This window comes from Oncorhynchus tshawytscha, linkage group LG03 (assembly GCF_018296145.1).
Source record: "Oncorhynchus tshawytscha isolate Ot180627B linkage group LG03, Otsh_v2.0, whole genome shotgun sequence".
NCBI lineage: Eukaryota > Metazoa > Chordata > Actinopteri > Salmoniformes > Salmonidae > Oncorhynchus > Oncorhynchus tshawytscha.
This window is the reverse complement of record NC_056431.1, coordinates 80,108,366-80,129,818: the sequence shown is the minus strand read 5'-3', so window position 1 is coordinate 80,129,818 and position 21,453 is coordinate 80,108,366. Positions and strand designations below refer to the sequence as shown.

Genomic DNA, 21,453 nt, shown 5'->3' with positions numbered 1-21,453 from the left:
TAATTCCACTTTGACATTATGGGGTGTTGTGTGTAGGCCAGTGACACAAAATCTGAATTTAATCCATTTTCAATTCAGCCTGTAACACAACAAAATGTGGACAAAGTCAAGGGGTGTGAATACTCTCTGAAGGCTCTGTACACAGTGAGTAAAGAATGTTCTAGAAACAGAATATGAGGTGATCAGCATTTCATGTATGTTTCTCAATATGCACACTACCGTGCTCTCCTGAGTCACTGGGTGTTTCTCAATATGCACACTACCGTGCTCTCCTGAGTCACTGGGTGTTTCTCAATATGCACACTACCGTGCTCTCCTGAGTCACTGGGTGTTTCTCAATATGCACACTACCGTGCTCTCCTGAGTCACTGGGTGTTTCTCAATATGCACACTACCGTGCTCTCCTGAGTCACTGGGTGTTTCTCAATATGCACACTACCGTGCTCTCCTGAGTCACTGGGTGTTTCTCAATATGCACACTACCGTGCTCTCCTGAGTCACTGGGTGTTTCTCAATGAAACTGTGTCCTCTAGGAGAGACGGTAATGATGATATTGTGTCCTCCAGGAGAGACCGTAATGATGATATTGTGTCCTCCAGGAGAGACCGTAATGATGATATTGTGTCCTCTAGGAGAGACCGTAATGATGATATTGTGTCCTCCATTAGAGATGGTAATGATGATATTGTGTCCTCCATTAGAGATGGTAATGATGATATTGTGTCCTCCATTAGAGATGGTAATGATGATATTGTGTCCTCCAGGAGAGACCGTAATGACGATATTGTGTCCTCTAGGAGAGACCGTAATGATGATATTGTGTCCTCCAGGAGAGACCGTAATGATGATATTGTGTCCTCTAGGAGAGACCGTAATGATGATATTGTGTCCTCCATTAGAGATGGTAATGATGATATTGTGTCCTCCATTAGAGATGGTAATGATGATATTGTGTCCTCCATTAGAGATGGTAATGATGATATTGTGTCCTCCATTAGAGATGGTAATGATGATATTGTGTCCTCCAGGACAGATGGTAATGATGATATTTTGTCCTCCAGGAGAGGCGGTGCCCGACTACCAGATGGCGTTCCAGGCCGAGGCAGGGAACCACCCCTCCTTTGAGGACATGCAGGTCCTGGTCTCCAGAGAGAAAGAGAGACCCAAGTTCCCTGAGGCCTGGAAGGAGAACAGCCTGGTAAGCCTGAGTACTATTGACCTGCCCTTACATGTGTGTTTGGCCTCGCTCCTAAACTCGCTCCTAACCTCGCTCCTAACCTCGCTCCGAGCCTCGCTCCTAGCCTCGCTCCTAACCTTGCTCCTAACCTCTCTCCTAGCCTCGCTCCGAGCCTCGCTATGAGCCTCTCTCCTAACCTCGCTCTGAGCCTCGCTCCTAGCCTCGCTCCTAACCTCGCTCCTAACCTCTCTCCTAGCCTCGCTCCGAGCCATCGCTACGAACCTCTCTCCTAACTTCGCAAGTAACCTCTCTCCTAGCCTCGCTCCTAGCCTCGCTCCTGACCTCGCTCCTAACCTCGCTCCTCTCCCTCATTGAACTCATCAGAAAGGGGAAGCTGAAGGTGAAACCAAATGCTGATCTTCCACCATTCTGGTCTCACCTGGCAAGACCCCTGTAATCAATGCAGATGAAGGGGAGGAGAGCATTGAGATGTAGAGTAATTGAGAATAGAATTGAGATGTGTGACTACGGTCCTCCCCCCAGGCGGTACGTTCCCTAAAGGAGACCATGGAGGACTGTTGGGACCAGGATGCTGAGGCCAGGCTGACCGCTCAATGTTCAGAGGAGCGCATGGCTGAACTACTGCTGATCTGGGACAGGACCAAGTCTGTCAGTCCTACGGTTAACCCTATGACCACCACACTGCAGAACGAGAGGTGAACACACACACACACAGGACCAAGTCTGTCAGTCCTACGGCTAACCCTATGACCACCACACTGCAGAACGAGAGGTGAACACACACACACACACACACACACACACACACACAAGACACACACACACAGGACCAAGTCTGTCAGTCCTACGGTTAACCCTATGACCACCACACTGCAGAACGAGAGGTGTGTGGCAGCATGCCTTACAGTATAATCACATCTCTCAGCTAGTTGTCTCTACGCAGCATGTAGGCCTTACTGTATGATCACATCTCATATAATCACATCTCTCAGCTAGTTGTCTCTACGCGGCATGTAGGCCTTACTGTATAATCACATCTCTCAGCTACTTGTCTCTACGCAGCATGTAGGCCTTACTGTATAATCACATCTCTCAGCTAGTTGTCTCTACGCAGCATGTTGGCCTTACTGTATAATCACATCTCTCAGCTAGTTGTCTCTACGCAGCATGTTGGCCTTACTGTATAATCACATCTCTCAGCTACTTGTCTCTACGCAGCATGTAGGCCTTACTGTATAATCACATCTCTCAGCTAGTTGTCTCTACGCAGCATGTTGGCCTTACTGTATAATCACATCTCTCAGCTAGTTGTCTCTACGCAGCATGTTGGCCTTACTGTATAATCACATCTCTCAGCTAGTTGTCTCTACGCAGCATGTTGGCCTTACTGTATAATCACATCTCTCAGCTAGTTGTCTCTACGCAGCATGTTGGCCTTACTGTATGATCACATCTCTCAGCTAGTTGTCTCTACGCAGCATGTAGGCCTTACATCACACTTCCGGCGCTGACAGAGATGGCCGCCTCGCTTCGCGTTCCTAGGAAACTATGCAGTTTTTTGTTTTTTTTACGTGTTATTTCTTACACTAGTACCCCAGGTCATCTTAGGTTTCATTACATACAGCCGAGAAGAACTACTGAATATAAGATCAGCGTCAACTCACCATCAGTACGACCAAGAATATGTTTTCGCGATGCGGATCCTATGTTCTGCCTTACAACCAGTGTAACGGAGTGGATTCCATGCAGCAACCCAAAAAAACGACTCAGAAAAAGAGGGAAACGAAGCGGTCTTCTGGTCAGACTCCGGAGACGGGCACACCGTGCACCACTCCCTAGCATTCTTCTCGCCAATGTCCAGTCTCTTGACAACAAGGTTGATGAAATCCGAGCAAGGGTAGCATTCCAGAGGGACATCAGAGACTGCAACGTTCTCTGCTTCACGGAAACATGGCTAACCGGAGAGACGCTATCTGAAGCGGTGCAGCCAGCGGGTTTCTCCACGCATCGCGCCGACAGAAACGAATCTTTCTGGTAAGAAGAGGGGCGGGGGCGTATGCCTTATGACTAACGTGACATGGTGTGATGACAGAAACATACAGGAACTCAAATCCTTCTGTTCACCTGATTTAGAATTCCTCACAATCAAATGTAGACCGCATTATCTACCAAGAGAATTCTCTTCGATTATAATCACAGCCGTATATATCCCCCCAAGCAGACACATCGATGGCTCTGAACGAACTTTATTTAACTCTCTGCAAACTGGAAACGATTTATCCGGAGGCTGCATTCATTGTAGCTGGGGATTTTAACAAGGCTAATCTGAAAACAAGACTCCCTAAATTTTATCAGCATATCGATTGCGCAACCAGGGGTGGAAAGACCCTGGATGATTGTTACTCTAACTTCCGCGACGCATATAAGGCCCTGCCCCGCCCCCTTTCGGAAAAGCTGACCACGACTCCATTTTGTTGATCCCTGCCTACAGACAGAAACTAAAACAAGAGGCTCCCACGCTGAGGTCTGTCCAACGCTGGTCCGACCAAGCTGACTCCACACTCCAAGACTGCTTCCATCACGTGGACTGGGAGATGTTTCGTATTGCGTCAGACAACAACATTGACGAATACGCTGATTCGGTGTGCGAGTTCATTAGAACGTGCGTTGAAGATGTCGTTCCCATAGCAACGATTAAAACATTCCCTAACCAGAAACCTTGGATTGATGGCAGCATTCGTGTGAAACTGAAGGCACGAACCACTGCTTTTAATCAGGGCAAGGTGTCTGGTAACATGACTGAATACAAACAGTGCAGCTATTCCCTCCGCAAGGCTATCAAACAAGCTAAGCGCCAGTACAGAGACAAAGTAGAATCTCAATTCAACGGCTCAGACACAAGAGGCATGTGGCAGGGTCTACAGTCAATCACGGACTACAGGAAGAAACCCAGCCCAGTCACGGACCAGGATGTCTTGCTCCCAGGCAGACTAAATAACTTTTTGCCCGCTTTGAGGACAATACAGTGCCACTGACACGGCCTGCAACGTAAACATGCGGTCTCTCCTTCACTGCAGCCGAAGTGAGTAAGACATTTAAACGTGTTAACCCTCGCAAGGCTGCAGGCCCAGACGCCATCCCCAGCCGCGCCCTCAGAGCATGCGCAGACCAGCTGGCCGGTGTGTTTACGGACATATTCAATCAATCCCTATACCAGTCTGCTGTTCCCACATGCTTCAAGAGGGCCACCATTGTTCCTGTTCCCAAGAAAGCTAAGGTAACTGAGCTAAACGACTACCGCCCCGTAGCACTCACATCCGTCATCATGAAGTGCTTTGAGAGACTAGTCAAGGACCATATCACCTCCACCCTACCTGACACCCTAGACCCACTCCAATTTGCTTACTGCCCAAATAGGTCCACAGACGATGCAATCTCAACCACACTGCACACTGCCCTAACCCATCTGGACAAGAGGAATACCTATGTGAGAATGCTGTTCATCGACTACAGCTCGGCATTCAACACCATAGTACCCTCCAAGCTCGTCATCAAGCTCGAGACCCTAGGTCTCGACCCCGCCCTGTGCAACTGGGTTCTGGACTTCCTGACGGGCCGCCCCCAGGTGGTGAGGGTAGGCAACAACATCTCCTCCCCGCTGATCCTCAACACTGGGGCCCCACAAGGGTGCGTTCTGAGCCCTCTCCTGTACTCCCTGTTCACCCACGACTGCGTGGCCATGCACGCCTCCAACTCAATCATCAAGTTTGCGGACGACACAACAGTGGTAGGCTTGATTACCAACAACGACGAGACGGCCTACAGGGAGGAGGTGAGGGCCCTCGGAGTGTGGTGTCAGGAAAATAACCTCACACTCAACGTCAACAAAACTAAGGAAATGATTGTGGACTTCAGGAAACAGCAGAGGGAACACCCCCATCCACATCGATGGAACAGTAGTGGAGAGGGTAGCAAGTTTTAAGTTCCTCGGCATACACATCACAGACAAACTGAATTGGTCCACTCACACAGACAGCATCGTGAGGAAGGCGCAGCAGCGCCTCTTCAACCTCAGGAGGCTGAAAAATTTGGCTTGTCACCAAAAGCACTCACAAACTTCTACAGATGCACAATCGAGAGCATCCTGGCGGGCTGTATCACCGCCTGGTATGGCAACTGCACCGCCCTCAACCGTAAGGCTCTCCAGAGGGTAGTGAGGTCTGCACAACGCATCACCGGGGGCAAACTACCTGCCCTCCAGGACACCTACACCACCCGATGCTACAGGAAGGCCATAAAGATCATCAAGGACAACAACCACCCGAGCCACTGCCTGTTCACCCCGCTGTCATCCAGAAGGCGAGGTCAGTACAGGTGCATCAAAGCTGGGACCGAGAGACTGAAAAACAGCTTCTATCTCAAGGCCATCAGACTGTTAAACAGCCACCACTAACATTGAGTGGCTACTGCCAACACACTGACACTGCCACTGACTCAACTCCAGCCACTTTAATAATGGGAATTGATGGGAAATGATGTAAATATATCACTAGCCACTTTAAACAATGCTACCTTATATAATGTTACTTACCCTACATTATTCATCTCATATGCATACGTAGATACTGAACTCTATATCATCGACTGCATCCTTATGTAATACATGTATCACTAGCCACTTTAACTATGCCACTTGGTTTACATACTCATCTCATATGTATATACTGTACTCGATATCATCTACTGTATCTTGCCTATGCTGCTCTGTACCATCACTCATTCATATATCCTTATGTACATATTCTTTATCCCCTTACACTGTGTATAAGACAGTAGTTTTTTTGGAATTGTTAGTTAGATTACTTGTTCGTTATTACTGCATTGTCGGAACTAGAAGCACAAGCATTTCGCTACACTCGCATTAACATCTGCTAACCATGTGTATGTGACAAATAAAATTTGATTTGATTTGACTGTATAATCACATCTCTCAGCTAGTTGTCTCTACGCAGCATGTTGGCCTTACTGTATGATCACATCTCTCAGCTAGTTGTCTCTACGCAGCATGTAGCGCCTTACTGTATAATCACATCTCATATAATCACATCTCTCAGCTAGTTGTCTCTACGCAGCATGTAGCGCCTTACTGTATAATCACATCTCATATAATCACATCTCTCAGCTAGTTGTCTCTACGCAGCATGTTGGCCTTACTGTATAATCACATCTCATATAATCACATCTCTCAGCTAGTTGTCTCTACGCAGCATGTTGGCCTTACTGTATAATCACATCTCTCAGCTACTTGTCTCTACGCAGCATGTAGGCCTTACTGTATAATCACATCTCTCAGCTAGTTGTCTCTACGCAGCATGTTGGCCTTACTGTATAATCACATCTCTCAGCTAGTTGTCTCTACGCAGCATGTAGCGCCTTACTGTATAATCACATCTCTCAGCTAGTTGTCTCTACGCAGCATGTAGCGCCTTACTGTATAATCACATCTCATATAATCACATCTCTCAGCTAGTTGTCTCTACGCAGCATGTTGGCCTTACTGTATAATCACATCTCTCAGCTACTTGTCTCTACGCAGCATGTTGGCCTTACTGTATAATCACATCTCTCAGCTACTTGTCTCTACGCAGCATGTTGGCCTTACTGTATAATCACATCTCTCAGCTACTTGTCTCTACGCAGCATGTTGGCCTTACTGTATAATCACATCTCTCAGCTACTTGTCTCTACGCAGCATGTTGGCCTTACTGTATAATCACATCTCTCAGCTACTTGTCTCTACGCAGCATGTAGGCCTTACTGTATAATCACATCTCTCAGCTACTTGTCTCTACGCAGCATGTTGGCCTTACTGTATAATCACATCTCTCAGCTACTTGTCTCTACGCAGCATGTTGGCCTTACTGTATAATCACATCTCTCAGCTACTTGTCTCTACGCAGCATGTTGGCCTTACTGTATAATCACATCTCTCAGCTACTTGTCTCTACGCAGCATGTTGGCCTTACTGTATAATCACATCTCTCAGCTAGTTGTCTCTACGCAGCATGTAGCGCCTTACTGTATAATCACATCTCTCAGCTAGTTGTCTCTACGCAGCATGTTGGCCTTACTGTATAATCACATCTCTCAGCTACTTGTCTCTACGCAGCATGTTGGCCTTACTGTATAATCACATCTCTCAGCTAGTTAAAGGGATAGGTCGGGTTTTTGGGATATGCCCTTTATCTACTTCCCCAGAGGCAGATGAACACGTGGATACCAATTTTATGGCTGCGTTCAGATTGGAGGAATTTGCTAACTAGCGTTAGTGCAAATAGTTATTGAGCTAATGCTAGTTAGCATTGGCTCGCAAAACTACCTTGTAACTTCTTTCATACTGGACCCAGAGACATAAAACTGGTTTAAAACTTTGATTTGATTTGATCTGACTCTGGGGAAGCAGATAAAGAAAGGGCTTTATTTCCAGAATCCCGAACTATCCCTTTAATACACATCAACATAAAGTAACTATATGACTGTTCAACCACCTTCCATCTGCCTCAGGAACCTGTCCCACAGCCGCAGGGGTCCTAAAGTCAGCCCCTACCCCGACTACATCGAGGACCACAGGGTGAAGAACCTCCCCGGTGGAGACGCCTCTATGTCGTGGACCTCCTCCATCGGCATCCTAGGGGGAACCAACAGTGCCCCCGCTGGCCCAGAGAAGAACCGGAACTCCATCAACGCGGAGCGTCAGCAGGCGCAGGCCCGTCTGCCCAGCCCGGAGAGCGCCAGCGTCTCCTCCACATCGGGGTTCACTCCCAACACCATCATGACCTCCATCTCTGAGTCAGGACACGTCTCCTCCAGCACACTAGGTAATATTATTACTAGATTATATTACTATTTTTTATATATTATATTGTTAATTATGTACTGGAAATAGTGTTTCACATTTCAGTCCATTTGGCTGCCGATTAACCGACTCTCATTACTGGTCACATGTTTTTCCCAAATGGTAAAATGGCGCGACCAAAAGAAAACACAATGCATGAATACAAGGAACAGATGTTTTTCATAAAGAGTTTAGTGGCATCGTCCAATCAAAAGGCTATAACCTATTATTCAACAATACCAAACCTGTCATCGTCCAATCAAAAGGCTATAACCTATTATTCAACATTACCAAACCTGTCATCGTCCAATCAAAAGGCTATAACCTATTATTCAACATGGAACTCCTGTAATGAAGCAGCTAATAAAACCTCATTTTCAAACATTTGGAGGTTCAAACCAGCACACATAATGTTACAGAGATGATAACACAGTTCTATATGATACAGAGATAACACAGTTCCCATGATGCTAGCAGTTCTATATGATACAGAGATGATAACACAGTTCACATGATGCTAGCAGTTCTATATGATACAGAGATGATAACACAGTTATATGTTAGAGATGATAACACAGTTCTATATGATACAGAGATAACACAGTTCTATATGATACAGAGATGATAACACAGTTCACATGATGCTAGCAGTTCTATATGATACAGAGATGATAACACAGTTATATGTTAGAGATGATAACACAGTTCTATATGATACAGAGATAACACAGTTCTATATGATACAGAGATGATAACACAGTTCTATATGATACAGAGATAACACAGTTCACATGATGCTAGCAGTTCTATATGATACAGAGATGATAACACAGTTCTATATGATACAGAGATAACACAGTTCTATATGTTACAGAGATAATAACACAGTTCTATATGTTACAGAGATGATAACACAGTTCTATATGATACAGAGATGATAACACTGTTCTATATGATACAGAGATAACACAGTTCTATATGTTACAGAGATAACACAGTTCTATATGTTACAGAGATGATAACACAGTTCTATATGATACAGAGATGATAACACAGTTCTATATGATACAGAGATAACACAGTTCTATATGTTACAGAGATGATAACACAGTTCTATATGTTACAGAGATGATAACACTGTTCTATATGATACAGAGATGATAACACAGTTCTATATGTTACAGAGATGATAACACTGTTCTATATGTTACAGAGATGATAACACTGTTCTATATATTACAGAGATGATAACACAGTTCTATATGTTACAGAGATGATAACACAGTTCTATATGTTACAGAGATGATAACACAGTTCTATATGTTACAGAGATGATAACACAGTTCTATATGATACAGAGATGATAACACAGTTCTATATGTTACAGAGATGATAACACTGTTCTATATATTACAGAGATGATAACACAGTTCTATATGTTACAGAGATAACACAGTTCTGTATGATACAGAGATGATAACACTGTTCTATATGTTACAGAGATAACACAGTTCTATATGTTACAGAGATGATAACACAGTTCTATATGTTACAGAGATGATAACACAGTTCTATATGTTACAGAGATGATAACACAGTTCTATATGATACAGAGATGATAACACAGTTCTATATGATACAGAGATGATAACACAGTTCTATATGTTACAGAGATGATAACACAGTTCTATATGTTACAGAGATGATAACACAGTTCTATATGTTACAGAGATGATAACACAGTTCTATATGATACAGAGATGATAACACAGTTCTATATGTTACAGAGATGATAACACAGTTCTATATGATACAGAGATGATAACACAGTTCTATATGATACAGAGATGATAACACAGTTCTATATGATACAGAGATGATAACACTGTTCTATATATTACAGAGATGATAACACAGTTCTATATGTAACAGAGATGATAACACTGTTCTATATGTTACAGAGATGATAACACAGTTCTATATGATACAGAGATGATAACACCGTTCTATATGTTACAGAGATAACACAGTCTATATGTTACAGAGATGATAACACAGTTCTATATGATACAGATGGTATTCCTCTAACTAGTCTCTGTCTGACAGGTGGTATTCATCTAACTAGTCTCTGTCTGACAGGTGGTATTCCTCTCCTCTAACTAGTCTCTGTCTGACAGGTGGTATTCATCTAACTAGTCTCTGTCTGACAGGTGGTATTCCTCTCCTCTAACTAGTCTCTGTCTGACAGGTGATATTCCTCTAACTAGTCTCTGTCTGACAGGTGGTACTCCTCTAACTAGTCTCTGTCTGACAGGTGGTATTCCTCTCCTCTAACTAGTCTCTGTCTGACAGGTGGTATTCCTCTCCTCTAACTAGTCTCTGTCTGACATGTGGTATTCCTCTCCTCTAACTAGTCTCTGTCTGACAGGTGATAATCCTCTAACTAGTCTCTGTCTGACAGGTGATAATCCTCTAACTAGTCTCTGTCTGACAGGTGATACTCCTCTAACTAGTCTCTGTCTGACAGGTGGTACTCCTCTAACTAGTCTGTCTGCTGTCTGACAGGTGATAATCCTCTAACTAGTCTCTGTCTGACATGTGGTATTCCTCTCCTCTAACTAGTCTCTGTCTGACAGGTGATAATCCTCTAACTAGTCTCTGTCTGACAGGTGATACTCCTCTAACTAGTCTCTGTCTGACAGGTGGTATTCCTCTCCTCTAACTAGTCTCTGTCTGACAGGTGGTATTCCTCTCCTCTAACTAGTCTCTGTCTGATAGGTGATACTCCTCTAACTAGTCTCTGTCTGACAGGTGATACTCCTCTAACTAGTCTCTGTCTGATAGGTGATAATCCTCTAACTGTTTATCAGTTGGTGTTGCTGGTGTCATGAAATCTGTTTTCTACTACTTTTAGTGTTGATGATTCTATTCTGTTTGTTCATGCTGATGCCGTCATTGGAGATAAGAATTCGTTTTTAATTTACTCGCCTGCTTAAATAAAGTTTACAACAATAGAGTAATAATACTAATAATTGACGAACCAATTTCCCCTCATGGATTTAGCCTTTACACCTGTGAGTCCTATATGTATTGGGCCAAATGTAAGCAGCCACACACAAACCTAAGATCACCATGCACAATGCCAAGCATCGGCTGGAGTGGTGGAAAGCTCGCCGCCATTGGACTCTGGAGCAGTGGAAACGCGTTCTGTGATGAATCATGCTTCACCATCTGGCCGTCCGACGGACGAATCTGGGTTTGGCGGATGCGAGGAGAATGCTACTGCCAGGAGAACGCTACCTGCCCCAATGCATAGTGCCAACTGTACGGTTTGGTGGAGGAGGAATAATGGTCTGGGGCTGTTTTTCATGGTTTAGGCCCCTTAGTTCCAGTGAAGGGAAATCTTAACACTACAGCATACTGTTCAACCCATATACAGGTATATACAGGTACTGTTCAACCCATATACAGGTATATACAGGTACTGTTCAACCCATATACAGGTATATACAGGTACTGTTCAACCCATATACAGGTATATACAGGTACTGTTCAACCCATATACAGGTATATACAGGTACTGTTCAACCCATATACAGGTACTGTTCAACCCATATACAGGTATATACAGGTACTGTTCAACCCATATACAGGTATATACAGGTACTGTTCAACCCATATACAGGTACTGTTCAACCCATATACAGGTGTATACAGGTACTGTTCAACCCATATACAGGTATATACAGGTACTGTTCAACCCATATACAGGTATATACAGGTACTGTTCAACCCATATACAGGTACTGTTCAACCCATATACAGGTATATACAGGTACTGTTCAACCCATATACAGGTACTGTTCAACCCATATACAGGTACTGTTCAACCCATATACAGGTACTGTTCAACCCATATACAGATATATACAGGTACTGTTCAACCAATATACCTGTATATACAGGTACTGTTCAACCCATATACAGGTATATACAGGTACTGTTCAACCCATATACAGGTATATACAGGTACTGTTCAACCCATATACAGGTATATACAGGTACTGTTCAACCCATATACAGGTATATACAGGTACTGTTCAACCCATATACAGGTATATACAGGTACTGTTCAACCCATATACAGGTACTGTTCAACCCATATACAGGTACTGTTCAACCCATATACAGGTATATACAGGTACTGTTCAACCCATATACAGGTACTGTTCAACCCATATACAGGTACTGTTCAACCCATATACAGGTATATACAGGTACTGTTCAACCCATATACAGGTATATACAGGTACTGTTCAACCCATATACAGGTGTATACAGGTACTGTTCAACCCATATACAGGTACTGTTCAACCCATATACAGGTATATACAGGTACTGTTCAACCCATATACAGGTATATACAGGTACTGTTCAACCCATATACAGGTACTTTTCAACCCATATACAGGTACTGTTCAACCCATATACAGGTACTGTTCAACCCATATACAGGTACTGTTCAACCCATATACAGGTGTATACAGGTACTGTTCAACCCATATACAGGTGTATACAGGTACTGTTCCACCCATATACAGGTATATACAGGTACTGTTCCACCCATATACAGGTACTGTTCAACCCATACACAGGTACTTGTAAGGCTACTAAAGTATTTATTTATCTTGTATTTGTAATTAATACATTATTTATTTGTTATGTTGTTACAACTAGGTGGTGCTGTGTTGGTGCCGGTGTATCTGCATCTGACCCAGGAGGACTTGGAGAGCACCAAACTGGACCCTAAAGAGGTTGACAAGAACCTGAAAGAGTCTTCTGATGAGAACCTTATGGAGCACAGCCAGAAACAGTTCTCTGCTCCAGACCCCCTCAGCTCTGGGTCTTCCTCCCTGCTCTACCCTCTCATCAAGCTGGCTGCGGAGGTGACTGGGGTCGGGCCTGGGGCCCAGGGAGGGTCTGGGACCGGAGCCAGTGGGATGGGGGACCCACCAGCTACTATGTTTCCCCTGCCCAAACAGCAGAACCTCCCCAAGCGGCCTAGCAGCCTACCACTCAGCACCAAGGCCAAGCAGGGCCCTGGTTCCTCCAGGCTGAAGCAGGGCCCTGGTTCCTCCAGACTGAAGCAGGGCCCTAGTTCCTCCAGGCTGAAGCAGGTAGAAACGGGCGTGGCCAAGATGAACACGGTCGCCCCGGCAGCAGATGCACACCTGGTTACCGTCACCAACAATGGAACAACCGGGGTTGGGGTGGATGGGGTGTGGAGCGGGGTGGGCGTGTTGGTCGTCAATGGCTATCTGAACGGAGGTGTGGCCTCTTCATCTGGAGGCGGGGCTCCGTACGGGATGACCAATCTGGCGGGCTTCCAGAGTGAGGTGGGCGGAGTAGCCCCGCTGTTACAGACCCAACTCAGCGGAGAGGACAGTCGACTCAACATCAACTCCAGTCCTGATGAACATGAACCGCTGTTAAGGAGAGAGCAGCCCGCCCCATGTGACCAGAGACCAACCAATCACCTGGCGGGACGCACCAACAACAACACCAACAACAACAACAGTCTGGTGGTGGACCTGGCTAGCAGAGGGATCACGTGTCCACCTGTAGAGGCACAGCCTGAGCCCTTTGCTTCTGCCCCCACCCCTAAACCTGTCTCTGTCCCTACCCCTAAACCTGTCTCTGTCCCTACCCCTAAACCTGTCTCTGTCCCTACCCCCACCCCTAAACCTGTCTCTGTCCCTACCCCTAAACCTGTCTCTGTCCCTACCCCTAAACCTGTCTCTGTCCCTACCCCTAAACCTGTCTCTGTCCCTACCCCCACCCCTAAACCTGTCTCTGTCCCTACCCCTAAACCTGTCTCTGTCCCTACCCCTAAACCTGTCTCTGTCCCTACCCCTAAACCTGTCTCTGTCCCTACCCCCACCCCTAAACCTGTCTCTGTCCCTACCCCTAAACCTGTCTCTGTCCCTACCCCCACCCCTAAACCTGTCTCTGTCCCTACCCCTAAACCTGTCTCTGTCCCTACCCCCACCCCTAAACCTGTCTCTGTCCCTACCCCTAAACCTGTCTCTGTCCCTACCCCCACCCCTAAACCTGTCTCTGTCCCTACCCCTAAACCTGTCTCTGTCCCTACCCCCACCCCTAAACCTGTCTCTGTCCCTACCCCTAAACCTGTCTCTGTCCCTACCCCTAAACCTGTCTCTGTCCCTACCCCCACCCCTAAACCTGTCTCTGTCCCTACCCCCACCCCTAAACCTGTCTCTGGCCCTACCCCTAAACCTGTCTCTGTCCCTACCCCCACCCCTAAACCTGTCTCTGTCCCTACCCCCACCCCTAAACCTGTCTCTGTCCCTACCCCTAAACCTGCCTCTGTCCCTACCCCCACCCCTAAACCTGTCTCTGTCCCTACCCCTAAACCTGTCTCTGTCCCTACCCCCACCCCTAAACCTGTCTCTGTCCCTACCCCCACCCGTAAACCTGTCTCTGCCCCTACCCCCACCCCTAAACCTGTCTCTGTCCCTACCCCCACCCCTAAACCTGTCTCTGTCCCTACCCCCACCCCTAAACCTGTCTCTGTCCCTACCCCCACCCCTAAACCTGTCTCTGTCCCTACCCCTACCCCCACCCCTAAACCTGTCTCTGTCCCTACCCCCACCACTGTCCCTGCCTCTGTCCCTACCCCCACCCCTGTCCCTGCCTCTGTCCCTACCCCCACCCCTGTCCCTGTCTCTGTCCCTACCCCCACCCCTAAATCTGTCTCTGTCCCTCCCCCTGCCCCTGCCTCTGTCACTCCTCCTGTCCCTGTCACTGCCCCTGCCTCTGTTACTCCCCCTGTCTCTGTCACTCCCCCTGTCCCTGCCCCTGTCACTCCCCCTGTCCCTGCCCCTGTCCCTGCCCCTGTCTCTGTCCCTCCCCCTGCCCCTGTCACTACCCCTGTCACTCCTCCTGTCTCTCTCACTCCCCCTGTCCCTGCCCCTGTCACTGCCCCTGTCTCTGTCACTACCCCTGTCCCTGCCCCTGTCACTCCCCCTATCTCTGTCCATCTCCCTGTTGTTGCCTCTATACCAGCAACAACAGTCCCAGAGCCCCAGCAGGAGGCCCCTGTACACCAGGAGGCTGCCCAGCTCCGACAGCCCAAACCCAGACGACCTGAGAGACCCTGCTCCCTGGAGCTCTCTGCTTCTTTCTCTTCACACAACAGCTCCTCAGGTGAGAAGAGAACACACCACACATCTCTCACTGACCTGTTTCACCCTCTATAACCACTGTGATTATTATTTGGCCCTGCTGGTCATCTATGAACATTTGAACACCTTGACCATGTTCTGTTATAATCTCCACCGGGCACAGCCAGAAGAGGACTGCCCCCCCCCTCAGAGCCTGGTTCCTCTCTAGGTTTCTTCCTAGGTTTTGGCCTTTCTAGAGAGTTTTTCCTAGCCACTGTGCTTCTACACCTGCATTGCTTGCTGTTTGGGGTTTTAGGCTGGGTTTCTGTACAGCACTTTGAGATATCAGCTCATGTAAGAAGGGCTATATAAATAATTTGATTGATTGATTGCACTACATAGGGAATAGGGTGCCATTTGCGACACAACCGAAGTGTTTCGATTGGATGTGGGAAGGGAAGGAAATTCCATAGAGTTGATAAGGATTCAGTAGGAGACGAACAACATGAGGGGAGATGAATGGGAGGAGATCCCAGCCAGATGTCTCTATAGCTGTGAGGAGGTTTTAGCCAGATGACTCTATAGTTGTGTCTCAGTAGGAGACCAACACCTGCTGGGGAGCCAGGCCCAGCCACTTTGGAGCCAGGCCCAGCCGCTTTGGAGCCAGGCCCAGCCGCTTTGGAGACAGGTCCAGTCGCTGGGGAGCCAGGTCCCAGGTCCAGCCGCTGGGGAGCCAGGTCCCAGGTCCAGCCTATCAGAATGAGTTTTTCCCCACAAAAGGGCTTTAATACTCAGCACTCCCCTCTTCAGACAATCCTACAGTCGAAGAAGCCGGATGTGAAGGTCCTGGGCCGGCATGGTAACTCGTAGTCTGCAGTTTTGAGGGCAGCTGGATGTACTGCCAAATTCTTGAAATCGACTTTGGTGGCGGCTTATGGTAGAGAAATTAACATTCAATCCTCTGGCAACAGCTCCGTTGGGAAGTCAGCATTCCAACTACACGCTCCCTCAATTTGAGACATCTGTGGCATTATGTTGTATGACAAAGCTGCACATTTTAGAGCAGCCTTCTATTGTCCCCAGCACAAGGTGCACCTGTGTGATTATCCTGCTGTTTAATCAGCTTCTTGATATGCCACACCTGTCAGGTGGATGGATTATCTTGGCAAAGGAGCAATGCTCACTAACAGGGATGTAAACTAATTTGTGCACAACATTTCTGGGATCTTTTATTTCAGCTCATGAAACATGGGATTAATCATTTACATTTTTGTTCATTATAGGTCTCTACTTATGACCAGGGTCCATAGAGCTGAGCTTTAGTCAAAAGTAGTGCACTCCATAGGGAATAGGTTGCCATTTGGGATGCAGACCTATGACCTAGCCTGATCCCAGGTCTGTTTGCGCTGTCTTGTTAATGACTATAGGGAGTTGGCAAGACAGCACAAACAGATCTGAGACCAGGCTATATCTGACCTAGTACAGATCTGAGACCAGGCTATATCTGACCTAGTACAGTAACTATTTGGTGTTTCCACGTTCTAGAGGGGTGGTGCTAAGAGCGGAACAATAAGAAACGGGGGAGTTATTCAAACAGCCAGCAGTACTTTAGTTTATTTGGTCTGGAAAGGTCACACCGCAATGTGTTTCCTGTGATTACTGGTCTTTTGTCACCAAGGAGTGAATGTGTGTGTGCATGCATGTGTGTGGTGTGTGCGGGTGTGATAAATACTATTAGCAGTGGTACATTTACCTATCACTAGAGAGCAGCATTCTGGGACTGCTTGTATGGATGTGTCATTCTCCACTCTGCTGCCTTGAATGGATGTATGGACGTGTCATTCTCCACTCTGCTGCCTTGAATGGATGTGTCATTCTCCACTCTGCTGCCTTGAATGGATGTCATTCTCCACTCTGCTGCCTTGTATGGATGTCATTCTCCACTCTGCTGCCTTGTATGGATGTCATAGAGACTCAACGTAAATGACATTCTCAGTGTACTACACGTCTCTATCCCTAGTAACACCTGTCTGTCTGTCTGTCTGTCTGTCTGTCTGTCTGTCTGTCTGTCTCTGTCTGTCTGTCTGTCTGTCTGTCTGTCTGTCTGTCTGTCTGTCTGTCTGTCTGTCTGTCTGTCTGTCTGTCTCCCTCCCTCCCTCCCTCCCTCCCTCCCTCCCTCCTCCCAGGTGATTGCTCGTCACTGGGTGACCGTGGAGGGTCAGGTGAGAAGATCAAGCGCCGCGTCAAGACACCGTACTCCCTGAAGGGGTGGCGTCCCACCACCTGGGTGGTCTCCACGGATACGCAGGTGGACAGCAACAACGACAAGGATGCTGCCAAGGCTCCTCGCTCCAAGTCCTCCACTGCTGTCTACTTGGTGGGGGGTGGGACTACCACCGCTACCATGTCTTCTGACCCCTGTGACCCTGGCATTACCTGCCTGTGAACCCTGACCCCTGGGTGTGTGGCTAGAGGGAGTGGCCAGATGATAGGAAAGTGTGTTCATAAGCGCCAGCTGATAGCCAAATAGCCAACAACTCAGTGACTCTCATGCGGCCAGCTACTTCAGTGACTTTAACAAATTAGGGTGGATCAGATGCCCTTCCCCCGCACCCCCCTGGGTACTTTATTTATTATGCTGGCTACTTCCGATTTTAAAAAACCCACGAGGAGGGTGTGGCCAGAGAAGGACTGTGTCTATAGAAGGCTACATTGAGGAGGGTGTGGCCAGAGAAGGACAGTGTCTATAGAAGGCTACATTGAGGAGGGTGTGGCCAGAGAAGGACAGTGTCTACAGAAGGCTACATTGAGGAGGGTGTGGCCAGAGAAGGACTGTGTCTATAGAAGGCTACATTGAGGAGGGTGTGGCCAGAGAAGGACTGTGCCTACAGAAGGCTACATTGAGGAGGGTGTGGCCAGAGAAGGACTGTGCCTACAGAAGGCTACATTGAGGAGGGTGTGGCCAGAGAAGGACTGTGCCTACAGAAGGCTACATTGAGGAGGGTGTGGCCAGAGAAGGACTGTGCCTACAGAAGGCTACAGCTGTGTCTCAAATGGACCCTATTCCCTATATAGTGCACTACCTTGGCCCAGAGCCCCATGGCAGCATGCTCTAGTATTCTGAGTTTCCTGGTTACCATTCTGTCAGGAGAAGAAATTATGTGAAATGAAACAAAGAAAGATAATCAATTAGCAAGAAAGAAGCATTTCTAAAACGTTGCTTTAAACAGAACCTAGCTATTCTAGAGCAACATTGGCTGCAAGCTGCTTGCCTATTGTCCTGTAGCCCATCCCAGCCTTGTGCAGGTCTACAATTTTAGCCCTGATGTCCTTTACACAGCTGTCTGGTCTTGGCCATTGTGGAGAGGTTGGAGTCTGTTTGATTGAGTGTGTGGACAGGTGTCTTTTATACAGGTAACGAGTTCAAACAGGTGCAGTTAATACAGGTAATGAGTGGAGAACAGGAGGGCTTCTTAAAGAAAAACTAACAGGTCTGTGAGAGCCGGAATTCTTACTGGTTGGTAGGTGATCAAATACTTATGTCATGCAATAAAATGCAAACTAATTACTTAAAAATCATACAATGTGATTTTCTGGATTTTTGTTTAAGATTCCGTCTCTCACAGTTGAAGTGTACCTATGATAAAAAAATTACAGGCCTCTACATGCTTTGTAAGTAGGAAAACCTGCAAAATCGGCAGTGTATCAAATACTTGTTCTCCCCACTGTATATCCTGTTCCATTATAAATGCTGTTCCATTATAAATACTGTTCCATTATATATGCTGTTCCATTATATATGCTGTTCCATTACATATCCTTCACCATTATATTATGTATATATATTTTACAGTGCCTTGCAAAAGTATTCACCCCCTTGGCATTTTTCCTATTTTGTTGCATTACAACCTGGAATTAAAATGTATTTTTATTTGGATTTCATGTAATGGACATACACAAAATAGTCCAAATTGGTGAAGTGAAATGAAAAAAATGACTTGTTTCAAAAAAACAAAAAAAAATACAAAATGGAAAAGTGGTGCATATGTATCCACCCCCTTTGCTATGAAGCCCCTAAGTAAGATCTGGTGCAACCAATTACCTTCAGAAGTCACATAATTAGTTAGTTTGCACACAGGTGGACCTTATTTAAGTGTCACATGATCTCAGTATATGTACACCTGTTCTGAAAGGCCCCAGAGTCTGCAACACCACTAAGCAAGGGGCACCACCAAGCAAGCAGCACCATGAAGACCAAGGAGCTCTATAAACAGGTCAGGGACAAAGTTGTGTAGAAGAACAGATCAGGGTTAGGTTATAAAAGAATATCAGAAACTTTGAACATCCCACGGAGCACGATAAAATCCATTATTTAAAAAATGTAAGAATATAGCACCACAACAAACCTGCCAAGAGAGGGCCGCCCACCAAAACTCACCGACCAGGCAAGGAGGGCATTAATCAGAGAGGCAACAAAGACACCAAAGATAACGCTGAAGCCATTGCTTAAAGAAAAAAACAACAAACACATTTGGTTTTTGCCAAAAGGCATGTGGGAAACTCCCCAAACATATTTGTAGAAGGTACTCTGGTTAGATGAGACTAAAATGTAGCTTTTTGGCCATCAAGGAAAACACTATGTCTGGTGCAAACCCAATACCTCGCATCACCCCGAGAATACCATCCCCACAGTGAAGCATGGTTTTGGCCGCTGTGGGTATGTTTTTCATCGGCAAGGACCGGGAAACTGGTCTGAATTGAAGGATGGCACTAAATACAGGGACATTTTTGAGGGAAACCTGTTTCGGTCTTCCAGAGATTTGAGACTGGGACGGAGGTTCACCTTCCAGCAGGACAATAACCCTATGCATACTGCTACAGCAACACTCAACTGGTTTAAGGGGAAACATTTAAATGTCTTGGAATGGCCTAGTCAAAGCCCATACCTCAATCCAATTGAGAATCTTTGTTATGACTTGCTGTACAGAAAGATTGCTGTACACCAGCGGGACTCATCCAACTTGAAGGAGCTGGAGCAGTTTTGCCTTGAAGAATGGGCAAACATCCCAGTGGCTAGATGTGCCAAGCTTATAGAGACATACCCCAAGAGACTTGCAGCTGTAATTGCTGCAAAAGGTGGCTCTACAAAGTATTGACTTTGCGGGGGGGGGGGTGAATAGTTATGAACGCTCAAGTTTTCTGTTTTTTTTGTCTTGTTTTTTGTGTGTTTCACAAGAAAAAAATATTTTGCATGTTCAAAGTGGTTCAAAGTGGTTCAAAGTGGTTCAAAGTGGTAGGCCCGTTGTGTAAATCAAATGATACAAACCTCCAAAAAATATAATTTAAAATTCCAGGTTGTAAGGCAAAAAAATAGGAAAAATGCCAAGGGGGTGAATACTTTCGTAAGCCACAGTATGCTGTTCCATTATATTGTGTGTAGATTGATGAGGGGGGTAAAACGATTGAATTAATTTTAGCTTAAGACTGTAACGTAACAAAATGTGGAAGTGGTCTGGAAACATTCTGAATGCACCGTATATGCTGGTCCATTATATTTGTTGAGGCACTTTTTTACAAGGTTATAAAATAATCACCTAGTGAAGTCGATGTGTGATCAGGTTAAAGAGAGGTCTTAAAACAGGAAGAGAAGAGAGAAGAAGAAAATGGATTGATCTAACGATCAGTAATAACATGCATCCCAAATGGAACCCTATTCCCTATATAGTGCCTTAGGGCTCTGGCCAAAAGTAGTGCACTATATAGGGAATAGGGTGCCATAGGGCTCTGGCCAAAAGTAGTGCACTATATAGGGAAAAGGGTGCCATAGGGCTCTGGCCAAAAGTAGTGCACTATATAGGGAAAAGGGTGCCATAGGGCTCTGGCCAAAAGTAGTGCACTATGTAGGGAATAGGGTGCCTTAGGGCTCTGACCAAAAGTAGTGCACTATGTAGGGAATCGGATGCCATTTGGGAAGCATATATAGACTGCTCCTGTGGACTTCTATGGATACTGTATAAAACAGCAGATTGACAATAGAGAATGTCTTTGACACTGGGTTGGCTGCACATTGTTTTTCAATACGTTTATAGTACATTTATAATTTTTATGTATTTGTTTCAACTAATCTGTATATTCTACATTTTTGTATGAAATAAAAACGTGCAATAGGCTTTAGC

General features: G+C 46.0%; 1 protein-coding gene across 1 annotated transcript in view; it reads left to right on the top strand.

Annotated features, from left to right (window-relative positions):
• Positions 1-18,650, top strand: part of LOC112236680 (bone morphogenetic protein receptor type-2-like) — a 79,415-nt gene extending 60,765 nt beyond the window's left edge. Inside the window, exons 9-14 of the mRNA XM_042320064.1 lie at positions 1,062-1,198; positions 1,721-1,893; positions 7,763-8,076; positions 12,831-13,762; positions 15,224-15,320; positions 17,464-18,650. Coding sequence (XP_042175998.1) covers positions 1,062-1,198; positions 1,721-1,893; positions 7,763-8,076; positions 12,831-13,762; positions 15,224-15,320; positions 17,464-17,723 — 1,913 coding nt within the window. The 3' untranslated portion in view covers positions 17,724-18,650. The remainder of the gene's footprint in view (positions 1-1,061; positions 1,199-1,720; positions 1,894-7,762; positions 8,077-12,830; positions 13,763-15,223; positions 15,321-17,463) is intronic.
• Positions 18,651-21,453: the final 2,803 nt, after the last annotated feature.